The 20,767-nt window shown below is 40.5% G+C and overlaps 1 protein-coding gene across 7 annotated transcripts in view; it reads right to left on the bottom strand.

Annotated features, from left to right (window-relative positions):
* Dync1i1 (dynein cytoplasmic 1 intermediate chain 1) overlaps positions 1-20,767 on the bottom strand; it is a 303,029-nt gene that overhangs the window by 107,860 nt on the left and 174,402 nt on the right. For all 7 annotated transcript variants that reach the window (XM_052722316.1, XM_052722314.1, XM_052722313.1 and 4 more), the window contains 3 exons: positions 11,713-11,802; positions 3,758-3,920; positions 1,343-1,442 (listed from right to left, as the gene is read on the bottom strand). In XM_052722316.1, the coding sequence (XP_052578276.1) occupies positions 1,343-1,442; positions 3,758-3,920; positions 11,713-11,802 (353 nt within the window). The remainder of the gene's footprint in view (positions 1-1,342; positions 1,443-3,757; positions 3,921-11,712; positions 11,803-20,767) is intronic.

Genomic DNA, 20,767 nt, shown 5'->3' with positions numbered 1-20,767 from the left:
TCTTCAGCTATCCCATGCAAATATTGATAGTGACTGCCTTATATAATTCTCTTGAGGGTAAAATGAGATAAAACTTTCAAGGCAATTGGTATAGTGTTTGGCATGTAAGTTATATAGATTAAAAATAAATGACTACATGGCTCAAAATTCAGGCCATGGGCATTCAAAGTCTGACTCCACCACAACTAAGTCATGTGCTTTACATGTTACTTCATTGCTCGATGCTGGGCATAGTGATTTGTATGTTGTCAACTGGTTGGGTTGTTCATTCATCAAGTTGATTTTTGGTTGCCTATTTTCACTTCAAATATCAGGTTTTGGGTTTGGACTTTTTTTTGTTTGAATAGGCAAGGAGGAGCTTTATTTTAGGGAATGAAATGGTTATATTTGTATTTATTGTTTGATTATATATCCCAAGGAAAAACTCTAAGCAGACATACACAAAGTGGAATGTATAGTTTTGAGGGTTTTTTAAAATTTGTTGGAAACCAGTTCTGCTCAGGGATTAACGGTGTACACCACCACACCTAGCCTACCTAGTTATAAGGTTTTCAATAAAGTAGATATAAGATTGATGAACATACAGATAGAAAAATAGACTTTCTTGCTGATGGACTGGGTCAGAAAGATGATGGAGAAGCTGGTTATATTGATGATGAAAGTTCTACATTAGGTCCTGGGGTGTATTATGATATCTTTGACATATAGGTAATATAGTAAGCAAAAAAGGATTGGAGCTATATGGAATGATGCATTAATGATTAGTTTGAAATTCTCTGGGGCACTGTATGGATCTGTTTGATGTAAAAAGTAGAATTAGGAGGGAGAATGAGTAGGAGGTAAAACTGTCTACACTATAGTCAACTCTATAGCCATGGAGAACTCTGGTCAGTGAGTTTATCAAACAGAAGAGAAGGCATCAGATGTCTGCAAAGGAAAGAGAACTTGAAAAGAGTAGAGAGAATTCAGTAGGAAGAAGCTGTTCCTGAAAGTACAGGGAAGACAACCAAATCGGCTGAATGAGAGGTCAGAACAGGTAAAGACTTAAAAGTATCCATAGGACTCAAAGAGTAGGAAACCAAAGGTGACCACAATTAGAAAAGTTTCCTGCATAGAGTGGCCTGGCTGTTTGTCTGTTACTGAGAACATGCTAGTTAATAAATACAACTATCTGAGAATTAACTCCCAAATTTCTGAAAAATGTGAACAAAAACCAATGGGCATAAAGAAGAGAGTCATTGATTAATAAATATATCCAAAATAGAGGAACAATTAACTTACTCTTTTATACAAATGTCATAAAAACACAAGTCAAGTTTGTCCCATTAGCACTAATTCTTACCTGGAGAGACCAGTCCATACAAGTGACCACTCGATGCTTGGACCAATGCTCATCATAGAACTGACGATTGAAAGAAAGGTTGGCTCCAGCCTGCACATCCCTAAGAGGGTTTAAATAGCAGAGGCAGAAAGTGAGGTTCCAGAACCGAGTTTTGTCTCCTCCAGGCTCCCAGTGAAGCAGTAGAATAGCAAAAGCATGTAACACTCCTGCAGGGCAGGAAGCCAGTCTAGACAATGGCACACGAACATGTGCAAATGAATTAAAGACCATCTTCTTTACGAAAAGCTCTGTCTACTGGCTCCGAAAAGCTTTCGGAGTTTGTTCTGAGCCTGGTGTAAAGTGTCCACTTTGTTTCAGGTTCTTATCTTAGTGAGTCTTGAAGCATTTTCCTTCCCTTTAATTGGCTCTAACCCGAAGAAGAGTTATTAAAAATCCCCTTGGCCAGCAAGTGGGCTCAGCAGATAAAAATATTTGTGTACAAGCATGATGTCTTAAGTTCAGTTCCCCTATCCTATGGTAGAAGGAAAAACTGACTCCCAAAAGTTTTCCTCTCACCTCTACTTGAGTAATCACACTCAGATACACATTAAGATTAAATTAAAAAATATTAAACCTCCCTCCTATTAAAGGAGCATAAAAATACAGGGAATTATTTGATATCAATATTACTTTCTATGTTATTAGACTCAAAGTGATATACATGTTTCTATCTGTGAATTGTGATTGGCCATAGTAGTTGTCTCCTTGAGTAACAGTAGGTGATAATTTTAGCCAAGTGACAGGTATGGTGGAGAGCTGGCGTATCTCAAGAGTGTTGCAGACATCCCTGTCAGTCATGGACCAGAAGAACATTTCGTCTCAGAGGACTGATTGTAATTTGGCCAGTGTTTATTTGGCTAATGTTCAACTGGCCTTGGTACTGACTTTGAAGGACTCCGCACTCACACAATTGAAGCACACAGACCCTTGAAGTAGCCTGGCTTCATGAAATATCTCTCTGAGCTCTGCTCAGTTGACATAGTATGATTTCCCTTTCCTCCCCTTGACTCTTACACCCCAACTAATCCTATGGCACTACAAGCTCAGGTAAGAGGTGCATGCAATTTAGTCCCATCAAAAAACCAGTATGGTACTGGGCTATGTACTAAGATAGGGAGGGGAGACCATTAAAACTAGCTGAGTCACTAGAAATGGCTTTTTAAAAGAAAACAAATATTGGTAGAGCTTGCAAATTCAAGATCCTGTTTATCTCTTCTGTGCAGTTTAATGATGCCAGCTGTTGAGAACGTTATCAAATTATTTTCACACCTCTGGTATGCTCTTTTCAGCATCCTCAATGTGGATGTCACATTGTCCTTTAAGAATGCATTTGATGGAGACAGAGGAGTGGATGGAGGGAGTAGAAAGGGGAAGGGGATGGGAGGAGTGGAGGGGGGGGGAAATTGTGGTCAGTATGTAAAATAAATGAAAAATTTAAAAAGGAATGCATTTGAATTTTAGAAATAATAATTTAAAAAATCAGATCTGATGCAAAAGGCAAGTGACCCTATCTTCATGTGTTGTTCTCAGATGAAAGAAATCTGTAGTTTACAGTCCAACTATGTCTATTTCTTACATGTCTTTAATGTGCTTCCTGATACCGCATGGTGGTGGCTGGCAGTCACTGCCCTTTCTAACGTATACACCAACCACAGTCACAGAGAAAGTCATACGAAGTCCCCAGTTCTTTGGCTACTTTTTGTTTTATTTGTAAATATCCCTTTACCATGTGTTTCCTAAAACATACATTTGTATATGTAATACATACATAATCTTACAGGACCAAAAAGAAGATGAATGTTCCAAACTGTTGTTTCTCACCTCTGCTGTGACTCTATATAGCTCATGCTTATTTTCTCCACTTTCCTGTTTGTTTAGTCAACAAGATGCAGTCTAGCAGATCTACTCAAATCTCTGTCAGCTGCAGGAGACTGGAGAACATTTTCTCAAAGGACAATGTGTATGACTCTGCTTGTCTCTATCACCTGGCCTGGGCTCCAGATATTAAGTTCAAAAGAATTTCACAGGGCCACATGATAATTACAGAGAAACGCTAAACCAGAAGTTACAACCAATGCCCACAGTCAAAGCTGTTTGGTAATATCAATCCAGAAATCTCATCTTCCTCTCATTTGCTAGACTTGGGTTTTGAAAAGTCAACGCATAAGTGTATTTACAATCAGTGAGTAAAGCTGGGCAGGCAGTGGGCATCTGGGCTAATAGCACTGGAGAACCTGAGAATGGAAGACCACTTGAGCCCAGGACAGGACCAGCTTAGGCAGCATAGAGAGACCTCACATCCTAAAAAGAACACCAACACAATAGAAGCAACAACTCATCACACTATGCTTTTCCAAACACATATAAGCAACGAACCCGTCTTTCTCCTCCAGCTCTCGACCACTGTAGTCAAAAAAGATGTCAGAATCCTCAGCTAGCGCTCTCTCAATCACTCGGATTGTTCGGTCAAAGAAGATGAGGAATTCCTCCGAGTGCAGGATCTGCTGTTTTTCTTCCTCCGTCAGCTCCCTTGGAGGGGCTTTTTATGCAAAAGAGATTGTTAGGGAAGGAAAAGGGACAATTTAAAACTGTTCTAGAGAAATCCCGCCCGTGAAAGAGCTTGCTTATCCAGTGAGAGATAATGCACAGGAAAGCAAACCTTTGTTAATTAGGATTATAAATGGTTCTCAAACTCACGTCAAAGGTGTTGTGGGATATTTTGATGACACTCTGACACTCCTAAGACGGCCCAATAAAGTTATACCTGGAGTGGGGGCAGAGCAGTTGCTAGCTGATGGAATTGACCATAGAGAAGCCAGAAATTTGCAAAGAGAAGAGAACAGGAAAAAAAGGGCGGGGACTAGAGTTGAGCTTCTTTTTAGTTCTGGGAGGAGAAAGAGATGTGTCTTGCGTGGTGTTTCTGGCCAAAAAAAGCTAGGTCAGCTAGTTGTTCCTCAGCCTCTTTGAGCTAGCAGGCTTTCATCCCAGCCTTTGACTTGAGTCTTGTTGATATAGAGAATGATAGAGATTTAATTTTAACCTACATATTACTGCTGTGGTAGAGCCTGGCCCTGGGACAGGAAGCCCCACCAGGCCGAGGCCTGATTGGTCGGCTGGGCCGGCTAGGCACTGACTGAAGGGCTGTGGGGGCAGCAGATGATAATTAAAATATCAGTAGCTTCATGGGCAGCCACTAAACTAACAGAAACACATCAAAAGGCTTTTGTAGTTATCCTCCCTAAAAGATTTCATATCTCATCTACTTGCCATTTTGAGGAATTACAAATGATTACAAATGAAAATAGATTGGCATGTTTTAAGCCCTCAATTCTAAATGTTATTTTCTTTCAAACTGAACTGGAAAGAAAAAACCCAAATAGGGCAGAAAAAAGTTTTGATAAAATTGTCCTAATTAGGATCTATGTGTGACACCACGCCGATGGTATTCTGTTCTTCACTAGGGAATTCCATTTGACTTTCAATGTCCAGCATCCCTGAAACAGTCCACGGTTGCTTTTATGATTTAGAGGGGTTATTTAACTTTCATTTTAGTTTTATCTGGTTAAATTTGAAGATACAAAAGGAGACGAGGAGATGAAATAACTGTCGGGGTTCCATGGAGTCTGCAACTCAGCTCACCCCAGTGTGAGCTGCCGGCCATGTAAGCAATTCCTTCGGCAATCCTTTTTATATAAGACTGTAAGCCAGAGATTAGGAACTCTTTCAGACTGGAGAAGCCCTGCAGGGCAGAAATTTTCAGTTGAATCTTTATGGCTCCTAGAAACCCTACTTCTACCTCTGACAGCCAGGGAACAGCTGAGCCATCCCTCATTTAGAGCACACCTGATACTTAGCTCACAGGAGAGTCAGCAATTAAAATTACAGGGTCCCTGGTGACCTTACTTTCCTCAGAGCTTCCCAAGACTTCTAAGACCATCTGCACAATCAGGCCCAGGTTCTTCCTGGCCACGTACTAAGAGGAATCTTTTAGGTTCTGTCAGGTGCTACATATCATTTTATAGAAGTTTTATTTGACTTAATTAATCATTTTCCATGGTCCTTGTCCTAAGAAATCTGGATTGTTATGAAGCCCTTCTGTAAAGCCATGACAGGGTATTTCTCTCTCCACTTTGGGTTCCCCCTTTCTTGCCTCACTCAGACCATAACACTGAGAGTTTGAAGAGACTCAAGACTATTTATAAAACAAAAACAAAAAAACTGAGAATGATACTGATGTAGTTGATTAGCACTTCAGAAATGCTGTCCAGTTAACAATATGGCAAAATATGATTCATCAACTACAGCAGAAGAACTGCAAACACAGTCCACTCATCACTTCTGGCAGTCCCACACAGAATTAGGAACAGTTCTTTGATGTCTCAGGTGACAGAGCCCTAAAATTGCCAGGAGTGTTGGGACTTTCCAAAATTCCCACCAGGTTCTACTGTGTAGTCTTGCCCAGATGCCAATCTGCAAAATGATGCAGCTGGTGACATCTAGAATCAGAATTCAGTTTGGGATTTGGTAAAAGCCATTAATAATGAGGAAAATGCTAAGAAACCAACATTTTCCCAGCCACTTATTTGCTCTGACTCTTATTTATCTGCGCTTAAACTCTGGGTAGCAGGCCAGTTTAAAAATCAAATACACATATGCACCCCCAAATAGATAAGCATTTAACAATAAATGATCAAGAAGTAAATTATTACTTTATTTTCTAAGCCTCCTTGTGCCACTTGAATTATCTCTTTTATGAGCAAAGTAAAGCTACTCAGTGTAACCAGGCGAAACAAAGACCAAATCTATAAAACACTAGGTCCCATTTGTTTGGTTAACAATGTTAACAAATAAATGACCCTCACCAAACAAGGCTAGTATGGGCCAAGCAGAAAGTCTTTTAAAAAGATTCACCTTGACCACTGTTCATAGGTGACTTAAGACACGCCTAAGATTAAGCAAAGTGGCAGGAACTTCCTCCTGTTACCCTCCCTGCTCTTCCTCCCAATATGAGAAAATCTACTCTCTGTTTATCTTTTTGAACCATATCCATTTTTACCCTGTATCCCCTCTTGCAAGTCTATTACCTTGAATAAAAAATAGTATCTGTGTAATTTTCTGTAATTTTTTTCTTCCCTACAGCTTATTGTCACTTTGATCTCAGCTTTCAAGACAGGCAACCTCTTCTCTGGGAGAAACATAAATGGCTGATCAAAGTGTCCTAGCAGAGGCCGAGTCCAGGTAGGTGAAACAGCCGCCTCTCCAGACATTATCTTTAACAATACAATATTTGGCCTGAAATCAAATTGCTACTGAACCAAAACAAAGGATACACTTTATATTAAGCTTTGATGTCTAAAGGGATCAAATGACATGATTTGTTTGCACAAAATAATAACATGCATGTACAGATGAGCACTTTTAAAAAGTCATACACAATATTCAACTTACAAATTAAAGAAAAACCATAGTTATTTTTGACTAAAGCCAATCTCCTATTGCTTAAAAATATTTAAATTGGTAAGTGTTGTTACAATACAATGAGAACATAATGGAGTACCCAGGATGCACAATCAAAAGATACACTGAGAAATAAAGCCTCTTGGACAGAAAAATAAAGTGTTAGTTAATGGAATCCACAATGTTTCAAGTACAGAACTACAATACTAAGAGCAGCAGTGTCTTCCTCCCAGATGAGCCCCCAAATTCTCCTCGGAATATCTCCTTCTGCAGCTTTGTCTGTCCCTTAAACCTAATAAATTATATATCTGTCTCTATAAAACTCATAAATATATAATACATATATATTCAAAAAGATGTTCAAGGTAGGTGTAAAAAGACAGAAGTTAATTTAGAATCAAAAGCCACATCAGAGCAAAACGGGGTTATGGATTAGACAATATATTGTTTGGTTTCATAATACGAAATGTGGAGAAATCCTTCCAGGAGTTGATGGCTAACAATACTTTATCCACCTTTATAAGAAGACTCTCTATGAAAAGTAGACTATGTAGACATGACTTATGTAGTATCCAAAGAACAAGATAATTTGTAAATTTACCTAGTTAATTTAGCCTGAATAACATGTATGAAAGAGATGCATCAGGCTCATGAAATTTTAAACATTTGAAATAAAAATGTAGAAATTATATGAATTTGTGACCTGCAAGATTAAAATCTAGTATAAATTTCATTGCACTAGAGAATCTCCTTTTTATTATTTAATTATATAAATGTTAATTTCTCTTAATCTTACATAGGAAGTACATTTTTTATGTAGCCTTTAAGATGATTCTGTCCTCTTGACCGTGTTTTCTTGACTTTTCTCACTAATATGTACTTAGCTTCTCCTTAATTGGTCCCATTTACTATGTTCTCTAGCTCTTGTTTTCTAGGGTTCTTAGAACATTTGTCTCTACAAAGACAAAAGGTACATAATGATGCTCACACTTTATACTGAATACTTTAATTTCATTTTGTGCTTGCTTATATATGTAGACGACCTGAAGTCAATGTCAGGTGTGTCTGTCTTGATCACCTTTCCATTTTTGGGACAGGGAATCGCAACTTCATCAGTTGTCTAGACTGGCCATCCAGCTCTGCTGATCTCTGCCTCCCCAGTGCTGGGATTATTGGCAGGCTGCTGCACTTGGCTTTTCACATGGGCGCTAGGAACTCAAACTCAGGTTGAGTTTGCATTGCATGTAATTTATTGACTAAGCTATCTTCCCAGACCCTTAATCTCATTTTTAAGTTGAGACTTATATTTGTAAAATACCCACTTCATAAATGGCCTGCCTTGTTTTCATGATCCATCACTACATTGGAATATAAAAATATGGTGTTTAAAAGATTTTTTTTGCAAGACTATCTAAAAGATAAAAATAAGTAACCCCTGCAGCCAGTGAAAACATCAGATGAAATTGGGGCCATGGCCCTAATGGAAATTTTATAGTACAGTCAGTTCATAAACAGCAGCAGGGAACCAAATGAAACTAAGGCAGACAGACGTTTGTCTCTGAGTTAACGTGAGGCTTATAGACAGAAGCCTCGTCTGAATTTACAGGAGTGAGGACTCCAATACTCCTATTCTGAATGTCCTTACCTGACAGTGACGTGGAGAGTTCCAAAGTTTTGATGAAAAGTTAAAAAGTCACCTGCAGTTTTGTATACTCTTTGTGCAATGAAATGCACATGGCAAAATAGCAAATCAAAACTGTTTCTTTATACTCAATGCATTTTGGTGTCAGATGGAGAAATATGTAAAAAAAAAAAACCTAGTGCATATTGTATGTTTTTCTATCTCTACGTTTTAATTCAAGAAGGAGGAGGAGTAGGAAAGAAAGAGAGAGAGAGAGAGAGAGAGAGAGAGAGAGAGAGAGAGAGAGAGAGAGAGAGGGAGGGAGGGAGGGAGGGAGGGAGGGAGGGAGGGAGGGAGGAAGGAAGGAAGGAAAGGCAGACAGACAGACAGGAAGGAAGAAAGAAAAAAGGAGTTCCCCAAAATGTGTCCCCTGGTTTGAAACTGTGTCTGTCAAGTTTTAGCCCAAAACACGTTGTTTTTATGGCTGGGTTCTAAGTCCCCTCAAGGCAGGGTTCCCGACGGAAGCGCTGCCACAGCCTAACCACTATAGCAGTCCTGTGAATGGCGCCACAATTAGATCTGCTAGAGAGTCTTTTAAAAGTTTGTAAAATACTGTCCTGCTTAAAGAAGAAAAAAAAAAAGCCAGATGGTTTGATGCCAACATAAACATGCTTTTAACCCATTATGTGCTAATTTGCAGAAACACCATTAATGGAGAACTAGGCACACAGTGCTGTGGTAACAGGAAATGTTCTTTCAAACTTCTTTTTGACTTTTAGTATGGCTTTAATCAATTCCATAAAGCATGGGCAACAGTTAAAACTGAAGGGTGTTTTTGCTTGGAACTTAAGAAGGAGGTGCTTGGCTTTGCCAGGAAGATGGTTTGGGGATTGGGGTTGGGGGTGGGGTGGCAGTGGGGAATCCCTGCCAAGGCCTACAAGAACACCATGGTTGCACATTAATGGGTATGTTTTTAGCTGTTTTGCAAAAGGAAACAGAATGCATTTCAATAGATCCTGGCTTATTTTATCCCTGGCTGTACCCGTGATAGCGGCATTCACGTCACTGGCTTTTTAAAGCAGATCTTTTTAGTAGAAGTGTGGAATCGCTCCCATTGAATCTGTTTAGAGTTTCTCAGAAAGAAGTAAACCCGATGCCTTCCATGGATGCAACTGTTCAGAGGCTGACTCTTTTTCCTGTCCTCAGTCACTCCTGGAACCTGACCTCCTAGATGCCTGAAACTGGGCATGGTAATCACCTCACCGATCGTTCTTGGAAACAGAAAAAAAACTGTTAGCGTCTTTTGATTTCAAAGCTATGGACTACAGCACTACAGAGCACAGGGAACCGCGGCACACAGGGCTGTAACGTCATGGGGAGGGCACAGTTACAGACCTCAGACTGTAAGGCAAGACCACTAATAATAATTTGGCAAACTCTTACACAGCGCTTATTTTGTGCCAAGTTGTTCCATACTAGCCCCTTTGAGTCTTATATTGAAAAACAAACTTAGGAGGTAGATATTATCTTTGCTTGCCAGATGAGGAAACCAGGGCCAAGAGAAAGAAAGTCAACCAAGTTAGTCATTATTGATCATGCAGCTAATGAGTGGCAGAGCTAAGATTTGATCCGGGGACCCTGGCTGCAGACCCCTTTCTTTAGCCTTGCTACTTTACACTTGCTTTCTATGACTGAGTTTGCATAAATATCATCAAGACAAAATTGAACGCACATGCAGAACTCAAATAGGCCTTAGCAGGAGGCACGTTTTACTTTTTAATTTCTTTTTTTAAAGATTCATTTGTTTTTATTTTATTTGTATGGCTCTTTGGCTTGTATGCATGTCTGTGTACTACGTGTGTGCCTGATGCCCACAGAGGCCAGAAGAAGGTGCTGAGTGGTCCCCTGTGATTGGAGTTACAGATGGCTGTGAGCTGCTATATAGGTGCTGGGAATCGAATTCCGGTCCTCTGGAAGAGCAACAAATGCTCTTAACCACTGAGCCTTCTCTTCTGCCTCAGGAGACAATTTTTTAAAAGTTAGAAAGTGTCTCCACATTTTTCCATCCAAACCTGTAAATGTGTGTGGATGCAATGTGTGATAGCTAGTCAGGGTAAGTGGATGGTCTCATGAGAACATGAGCAACCGGAGCAGCACATGGGCTCAAGACACACACATTCCAACAAAACTCTCCAATCCAGCATTGGCCATACACGGAGCCAGAGCTGTGGCTATCTTTAACATTTAAATATTAACTGAGACGCCTTCAGACTTATGTTGATCTATTCTTGAGAAGCCTTGTTGGATGTTTAGAAGAACCTTTTGACCTGCACTCAGTTCTGCAGGGACCACTTACCATTTTTCAATAATAATGACAGTTCAACATCTCTTTGTCTCAGTGGACTGAGAGTCTTAATGTAGTAAAAGAAAAAAAATTCTAAGGAAATGTCATGAAGATGGTATTGTGGTATAACATACAGGTTGTACAGTCAACCTAAGTCTTGGCTCATACAAGATTCAACCTACCTCTTCGCTCATAGACTTACAAGTAAATTATGTATCCTGTAGGAGGTTTTTACATCTTCCTCTTCATAGTTCTCTGCCAGTACAACAAGGATAAAAATAGTATATGCCCGCAAAGGACATTTTGAATAGTAAACAATGTATTTTCAACTGCTTGGAGGACAGGGAAGTAGATTGTAAGCCCTTAATCAATGCTAGTTTTTAATGTCTTCTTTTTTCTTCCAGTACTGGGATCAGAACCAAGCACCTTGCACTTACTACAAAAGTGCTCTACCACTGAACCGATCCCCGTGCTAGTGGCTGTTCCCACTAACGTATGTGAAAGGTTATTTACCCTAACATGGGCTGAGTTGTAGAAGAACACTTTGAACAGTAGAGATTGCTGTTAATGTTTCCATGTAGTGCATATGTAAAACTCATGATAATCTCTCACAATCGAATGTGGCAACTGATAGTTTGTCTTATCTCTAAATATTTAGTAACCACTTAACTGGAATTGTGATTGGCACTGAACTTAGTTCCACTTTATTGCTTAAATCAGTCTGAAAACAACTAATTCTTGCCCTGGAGATTCCAGTGTATGTTTTTAAATATAATGTATTGAGTAATCATACAAAATCTTATACAAAGGGAATGTGAGCTTAAGTTTTATTTGCTTCTATTATCTCTTAGTTTGCTAAAAGAAAATAATAAGACAAAAATAATTGCCCAGGGCATCTCCTCACCATACCTTCTTTCACTTCTTGCTTTTTATCTTGATTATCCAGTTCAGAATCATGACCAATTTTGGGTTCCACCATCTCCTCATCTTCCTCATCCTCTAGAAAGAAGAAAGAGAAAACACAATATTTTTCATCTTTAAATCAAAGTACTTGCCTGATAGTGGGAGGTAGACTGAAGGGCAAAGTTCCAGCCATTTAGGGCAACTTCTAAGTAAATCACTTCACAGAAAATGCCAGACAAATGTTCATGAATATATGAATAAATTATCTTCCAAATGGCCCTCTTTGAAAGGCTCCCAACCTGCTGGGAAAACTGCACAGAGTGGACACCTGTTATGTCCCCCCTCTCCAGATCCTGACCACATGGGAAGTCTTGGAATTGCCTCCCTGACCTCTGGTGCTTCCTTGGAGATGGCCCAGAAACAGGTCTGAAAATGTTTCCACCTGGAACGCTTTCCAAGCAAGGGACACCTGCTGCACAGATGACTCATTTCCAATTTCATTTGCCAAATCAATTTGTTTTTGACCTACAGGAAAGGGTTAAATACAGGTCTAACCCCAGGTCAAATGCCATTGGCAAGTAAACAACCAGGGATAGACCCCCAAAGTCAATGCCACTGGTCTGGGAGAAAACAACCTACCCCAAATGGTATTTGCACATTCACAATAGTTCATGCATTAATGTGAATTTAATGAGCACTAACAAATGGACCCAGTCAACTGCCATGGCCAGATGTTACAGTGCCCTTTCTGCTCTATGCAAATATGGGTCTCTCTCCACCTGCCTCATTTAGAGGAGTGCTTGGGATCATTGACTGGAACACGGGATTTAGGAAACAAGGTGTTACAAAAAAATCTAACTCACAGATCTAAAATGATAAAAAAAATACTGAAAGCTGTTTTCTTGGATTTTGACTATAGTATTACATTTTTAGTAGGTGGTTTATTTCACTGGTTCAAGTGGAGTTGAAAGGAAATCACTTCTTCCCCTCCCTTCTCCACATTCATTCACTAAATATTTACAGACTTTGTGTAAGATCCCCGGCTCTGTGGTACCTTCAAACCCATGACAACAGATTCTAAGGACATGGTAACGCAGGCTCTTGCCAAGCATGGTGAAAGCACTTTATCAAAGAAATCAGGAGTCGGTGTTCTCATTTAGGGAGGCTGCATCTCCCCAAAAGTGGTCACCAGAAAAAGGCCACACGGAGGAGACCCTTGGGAATTAAGGAACTGAGTTGTGCAAAGATCTAGGGAAGTAAGATGATAGCCGCCCTTCTTTCTCATTCTGTGGACTAAGAGGTCAAGATCCAGATACATTTATTCCCAGCTCCACTGAATATAGATGAAAACCCATAGTTCTGGTGAAGCCACCTTGTCTGCACACATGCATCCTCAAGTTCTCAAAACCAAGGGTATTCATTTCACCAAATGACTGTATCAGTCATCTTTAAATAGTACCAACTTCTTATCTTTACAGACAGAAAGATTTGTATTTTAAATACTAGTTCTTAAAAGAGTTAAAAAGCCTATCATAATAGAAAGTCACTAAGATTTTATCAGAAAAATATTATTCTATAAGGTGGTTGGCTATAGAAAGTTCTGCAATAGTGTGTTAGCTTATGCAAAGAAGTATGCAGGCCAGTCGTACTCTATGTAATTCCTTAGATAGAAAAAACCCTTCCCCTGAGAGTATGCTTTCAATTTGTATTTTTTAAAAGCACAAAAATGTGTACTGTGTTTACAGTATGCAAGATGCCATAATAAAGGACTATAAACAACAGAGAAAAATTTTTTTAAAGTGCTTGCCTTTTTAAAGTGGTTACAAACCATTTGTAGGTATTAATTTTTAGTAGCCACAAAATTCCTTGTCTATCAGCCCTTTAAAGACATAAAGAAAGCATTTCAGTGGATTTGTTGAGGAAATAAAACACAAGAGGCTGGTTTGTTTCTCTGAATACTGATATGTTTGCCTTGCTCAGCAAAGAGAGTATATTTTTCTCGAAGACTCTGGTTTCCTTTCTGGTATACTTGGAATAACTTCTGTTGAGACCGTTTTCAAAACAGTTCAATAACTTTAAAGAAAAGGATTTATGTAGACCCACTGCAGACTACTGATATATGACTTGGGCCTCTCATTCATACCCAGTTACATTTCCTTGGAGACTGGAAAGAAAAAACAAAAACCTTACCACCCATGTATGGTTTCTTGTAGCCAGGTCCACACAAGAAATGAAAACTAGTGGCAGAAGCTAATTACCTGTCAGTCTGAGGGGCTCACTTCATACAACGGCATCTTTTAGACACATGATTTTATTTAGCACCCACATTCTGCCACATCCAGCTGCCACCTTCATTCCCTTGGTCAGAAAACTCTTTGGAAACTACTGTCCTCCTTCCTGAGGACTTTCTGAAGGACTCAGGAGCGATGGTATTTCTGCAGCCATCACACATGACATGCCCAGCACAGGACTGCCCCGGGGATGAGCTCCAGAAGAGTTAGTTTCCTCTACTAACTCTTGACTCAGATAAGGCCAGGGCAGCCAATTTTAACACGCCACAGCCTTTACCTGACTTGCCCTTCCTTCTAGCCTTACAGAGTTGGAATATTGGAAAATGAGTCTAGTGGAAGAAGACTGATCACTGTTTGGCAATATAATACTACAGTCTCCTGTGTAGAGGACAGTGCCCGGGGCGACTCTGTATTGGTGACAAAGGGGGACAGTGCTTTCTTCTTTGAAGCCAGAAGGAGACAGGGTTAAAACAGGACCTTGGCACACTAGATGCTCCCAACTCACCCTTTGTCTTTGGGCGCTGGGAGGTAAAGTGGAGGGGACAACTTGGATACACTCAGGGCATCATGGAGTGACAGCATTCATGCCCAATGTTGGCTTGAGTGTTCCTGAGGACCCATGTCTGGATTCTCTTGGTCAATGGCCCTTTTATAGACTGTTCTTTCTGCCTCCTGTGGATTCAATAAGTACCAGATTTCCTCCTAATAAATTCCACCAGAGGTGGTGTCAGCACCAGACTTCCTTCGAGAAAATCCCACTGGACTTAGTGCCTGCTGCTTGCAACCAGAGCCCTCAGAACACAGGACGGCCCTCTGTTTCACAGGGTCGATAGGTTGTTGCTTTCCCAGTCCTCCCAGGACCAGCAAAGCCTCAGGGTAAGACAGGCTGAGGGCCTGGCCACAGCTCTTGAGTTCAGTTGCTGCTTTTCATGAGAGGGCCATGGTTCCTCCATCTGCCACCTCAGGGAGACAGCTAGTCTGGGTCAGGTGGAAAATGGAGGGAGAGAGCACTGGAGGCCATGGCACTCCATCCTGGTCTCCAAAGGGCATCCTGCCGCTGTCCAGAGTGGGAGGCCCAAAGCAATTACCACAGGACTTTGAATTGAACAGGTCAGTGGTTATAAGATCACTTTATACACCCCTAAGAACAGCAATTGCTATTTTGCTATTTAAACTGCATTACATCATCCATTCTAATGTGAAAAGTTGTGAATGTTAGAATTAATAAAAGAATTCATGGCTCATGAAATGAGTAGGAACTGCTTCCAAAAAGGAAAAGAAATGGCAAAGATACCAAGAGAACTCTAATTACTAAGGCGGCAAATAGAGATGTAAGGAAGGAACTCTATTTGTTTTGTCTTTTCATTATTTTCTCTTTTGTTATTAATTAAATCTGTTCAATTTCACACACACACACACACACACACACATATATGATACATGCTGAATCATTTGCCCTCCCACCTGTCATAACTCCTTCCCATCCTCTAAACTCTTCTCTTTCCTGCAAATTTCTTTCCTGCATTCCTATTTATTTTTCTTGTTTTGTGACCCTCTAGAGTTGAACCAGGGCTGTTTGTGTGACCAGGCTTTTGGAGTAATGCTGGGCTCAGCAGTGGATTCACAACTGAAAACAATGACTCCATATCTTGCAGAACCTATCAATAGCTAGTCATTTAGGGGGTAGAGGGTAGGGACCCATGAATTCTTCCCTCATCTATCACTGATAGTTGATGGGGCCAGTCTTGTAAAAGCCTAGTGAAAATAATGGCAGTTGTCATGAGTCCATGATTACAATTGTTATGTCCAGAAAACAGCATTTTGTAGTCCTTATCTTTATCTTCCAACTCTTTAAGTATTCCTAGCCCCTCTTCCGCAGTAGTTCCTGAGCCTTATAGGTACGCTATAAATGTTTTTCTTTGGGTCAGCTCATCACTTAGCATCTTGAGGCAGCTATGAGTCCTTTTGTCTTCACCTTTATTCACTACAAAGAGCAGTTTCTTTGTTGAAGCTGAGAGTGGATTTTGTCTATAGGCATCAACATAGATATTTAGAAGGCGGTTTAGTGCTGTGTCAATTTAATTAAATAACAGTAGTAAGTTCCATCATTGGGCCTATTACCTTTCCTTTTATTATTGATGGGGCTTACAGTACCAGTCATGGACTTCCTCCTGTGAAGCTGACCTTGAAGTCAATCAGAGAGCAATTGGTTACCCCTATGAGTAATGCCACTATTGCACACGTGGGCATATACATTGCCTGGAAGGTTGGTTTTATAGTTCATAGGGCTCACAGTTGGGCATAATGGTTGAAGATTTCCTAAATGTATATACTGAGTGTGAGCCATTTTTAGCCCTCATAACCCATGCTTGTCCCCCCTCTCTCCAGCTGAAATCCTTCTTTCTGACAATTCCCCTTCCTACTTTGATATCTTTTAAAAAGACTATCTATGAAGGGTGGGCCTCATGAGTCCTTCGCTGTGCATGATGAAGTGGTGATGCGGCTAGTCTTGTGCAGGTCTCAGGCTGGTGGTCCTAGCTGCAGGTGAGTTTATAACAGCAGTGGCTGGGACATAGCTGGAAGACACTGTTTTGCTACAGTCTTCACCAAATTCTGGCTCTTACAGTCCCTCACTTGTGATGTTCCCTGAACCTTGAGGACAGTTTTTTTTTTTTTGACATGTTCTCAGCTACAGCACAAATGCTTGCACCACTTTTATATAATTCTGTATTTGAAAATTTTAGGTGATGACTCTTCTTAGAAGTTACTTAAAATTTTTCAATAGAAAAATAGTTCTATTTTTTTAAGCTTTGTTTTTTTTTTATTAAAAAATAATTTAAGAATTTTTTTTGTTCTGTTGTTGACCTTATATTTTCTCATACCATACATTCATTTTGGATAATGTGTATATCAGTGTCTTCTAATCACCCCAAAATTGATAGCACAGGTCATAAATCCCTGCTGGAGTGCAGAGTCTACAAAGCATTCTGGCATCTCACCTAACTTTTGCTCAGAGGTATTCCTCTCCCTGAGTTCTACAATTCTGACAACTGGTATCCCATCACATGGGGTCACAGCTGGATCCAAGAGAGCCAGCTCATTTTTGTTTTGAGTCAGGTACTATGGAAGAGTACTGCCGGTTCCACTTGCAAATCCAACTCAACTCTGCTTTTTTCACTGTCCTTTAGGGTGCAACTCTAAGTCTAGATATTTACATGTTTCCTCTTTGTTTCTACCACTACCTTGTTCACATCTCTAAGATAGGTCTCAGAGGAAGCATTTTGTTTTATTTATTTTTTTTTTCAGAGCTGAGGACCAAACCCAGGGCCTTGCGCTTGCTAGGCAAGCGCTCTTCCACTGAGCTAAATCCCTAACCCTGAGGAAGCATTTTAAATGAGGTTTATGTATCTGTCTGTACAATAAGAAAGAGCTATTTAAATTTCTACTGAATGTTAGCATCATCAACACCAATGCCCAAGACCAATGCTATGAATAAAGGAGATACTAATAATATGGAAAAAAGGAAATTGTTCTGGATGTTAGTCATATGTTACACCATGTGGGGCCTTGAGTGACAGAAGTATGAACTTTTCTTAGATATTTAATATTAGTGTCTCTCTAATATTACATAGATCACATTCTGCTCATAAAAATTATTCAAAATTTCAAAAGAAATACAGGGTATTGGGTGTAAAATGAGACTCTTGGAACCATCTTGCTCTCCTTCCCAGCTAGCTCTGATGTCTTTCTGGGGCAGCCTGACTCCCATGAGGGAGTTTTTTCCTAGTCAGCCCAGCAGAACAACAGGATATTTTAAAAATAGGAGATACGGCTGGGCGGTGGTGGCACATGCCTTTAATCCCAGCACTCGGGAGGCAGAGTCAGGCGGATCTCTGTGAGTTCGAGGCCACCCTGGGCTACCAAGTGAGTTCCAGGAGAGGCGCAAAGCTACAGAGAAACCCTGTCTCGAAAAAACCAAAAAAAATAAATAAATAAATAAAAAATAAAAATAAAAATAGGAGATACCTTCTGATTTTAAGATTACAGAGGCCAGAGGAAATCTGGAAGGCAGTAGGCAAGACTCAAGTTAGGGGACAACCAGAAGACTGGCTGTAGCCAGACTGAACCTCTGAGGATGAGACCTTGGCCGCGGCTGGCTCGGTGGCCAAGACGGGTGCTAAGCTGAGCCTCACATTTCCCCATGTGTTTGTACAACAGGTAGATAGTGAAGGCTCTCACACATAGCTCACTAGAGCCATCTTATCCATGGACCAACTCTCTATATAGCTTGCCAACTTCACCAAAGTCTGAAGAGAGCCACCCTTCTAATACATGTCACACGAGCCAAAATAAAGTATAACATGTACCGCTGAATGCTTACACAAACCAAGGTGAGCGCCCGTGTGCTTTAAAAATATGCAGGAAAGACATATTTTGTGGGATTTTCAGTAAGCACTTTGTTAAATATACTACATGCTAATATTTGAAAAACCTTCACTTTCTGGTCTAGAAAAATTTGGCCAGAGGAAAGAAAACATACATTTCTCATCATACAGAGCACCCCTGTTAACACTCTGGGCCACATCAGTGCTCTTCTATGGGTCTAACATGACAGTCCTTGGAAACTTTACTTCCTGGTGGAATGTCACCCAAGACATTGCAAATGAGAGGCAATGAAAGAAAATATTCAGATGGAGGGGAGGCCAGAAAAGAGTGCTGGAGTAGGAGTTTCTGAAATGTGTAATTGTGCGGATGCCTACTATGTACAGTTAATACATAGTGAGCAGAAGAGATGGGACCAGTCAGTGCATGTGGAGAACAATGCATTGCTCAGAAACAGTCAGTCTATGAATAGCTTTTTACACACGATGTTTGCAGAGAGGAGGGGCTGACTGATTGGTGTTTCCAACTTTAAACTTCTTCAACAGTTCCCTATTAGCTTAGCATTTAAGGCCCATTGTTATACGACTCCAATAGAATTCTCTATTGTCTCTCAAATCAGAACAATTCTTGGTCCAGTTTTGTATGGAATAGGCTAAGTGTGCTGTTGGTACACCCCACTCCTTAGCCTATCATATCTACCTTCCTTCCTTCCTTCCTTCCTTCCTTCCTTCCTTCCTTCCTTCCTTCCTTCCTTCCTTCCTCTCTCTCTCTCTCTCTCTCTCTCTCTCTCTCTCTCTCTCTCTCTCTCTTCTCTTTCTTTCTTTCTTTCTTTCTTTCTTTCTTTCTTTCTTTCTTTCTTTCTTTCTTTCTTTCTTTCTTTCTTTCTTTCTTTCTTTCTTTCAAGACAGAGTCCAACTGTCTGATCCTGGCCTAGATCTTGCTGTGTTAAACTCACAGAGCTCTACCTGCCTCTGCCTTCTCAGTGCTGATACTAAAGGTGTGTGCCACCCCGCCTTTCTTTCCTGTCTTTAGTCTTTCATGTCTACTTCCAATGCTTTCTCAGAACATCATGGATCCTTCAGTCATAGTGGAAGACAATTGCATGGGCTAGTCCACATGGTTGGATTAGGACATGGTAACCTAGTTAATTAACCTCTAAGGCAAGTATCAGCTTTTTCAGGACCTGAGATGGTGAGATCATCTGAAGAAATCTCTCCCCCTTCCCTCCTCTTCTCCTCCCCTCCCCTCCTTCCCCTTCTCCTCTCTGTTCTCTCCTCCCCTCCCCTCCCCTCCTTTTCCCTCTCCTGTCCTCTCCTCTCCTCTTTTTTTCTCCTCTACATTTAGTCAGTCTTTTCTTTAGCCAAGTGGGCACAACCAGCCCAACTCCAAGAAACATCATTGCTAGTGTACTTTATGTAAAGAGGACATGCTTAAATTGTGGAGTATAGCTTTGCTTGGTAGTCCAGTCACACACACACACACACACACACACACACACACACACACACACACACACACCAAAAGCAATTGAAAATGTTATTTCTGGCTTCTTAGAAAAGAAGAGGGACACATACTTTCTATCTCTAGACTTAAAGCCCTTTGCTGCTTGCTTCTGTTTTTGGACAGTTCTAAAATTTGATTCATCTACTGTGGTTTGAAGACATGCAGACCTGTAGTCCCCTTTAGTGGGAGACTTGTTTCTAAAAAAGAAAGCTGGAGTAAAAGGAGCGGAGGTAACACGATATTTAACTTGCAAAATGGCTGCAGCTATGCCCCAAAGGAAGACAGCCATCAAGATCTCCAGGCACTCATTGTTTTTTATGTTGTGTTGACTCAGGAAACCAGAGTAAAGAAGTAGAGGTATTTGTGAACATTGTTTTCCCAGTAAAGATGCTGTTTTCTAAGGAGAAAGTGGCATCTTTCATCCCTAAGACTCCCAACCATCACTCCGGTTCCCAAAGCCAGATCAGTTATCACACCAGTGACACCTGCAGGCCACCCCGTTATCATGTGTTCTCCAGCATTTATTATTTGTTCATTTTACAGAAAAACTCTCCATTGTAAATTCTCTTTCTTTGGATGCTCTTTTATTGTACGTCCATCTTAATTCTTTCGGTGTCTACCTCCCTCGTGTTATGTAAGGCCAGCACAGCCTCTTCTGTATTCACTGTCATGGTCATTTAGCGAGTGTTCTTGCCTCCACCCTTTCTCCATACCAACTCCTGCCACAAACATCACATTACAGAACTCTTAAACAGAAGCCTGTATCAAGTTCATAGGGAAAAGTCTGGTTGTTTCCACCTCAAGCAGAGTAAAACTGAGTTGTTCTTGAAGTGTACAGATGTGTTTCCTCTGTACAAATCCTCTCTCATGTGCACATTTCACAC

The sequence above is a fragment of the Peromyscus californicus genome, unplaced genomic scaffold (genome assembly GCF_007827085.1).
Source record: "Peromyscus californicus insignis strain IS unplaced genomic scaffold, ASM782708v3 Scaffold_6__1_contigs__length_162567912, whole genome shotgun sequence".
NCBI lineage: Eukaryota > Metazoa > Chordata > Mammalia > Rodentia > Cricetidae > Peromyscus > Peromyscus californicus.
This window is presented reverse-complemented; position numbering and strand designations above follow the sequence as displayed.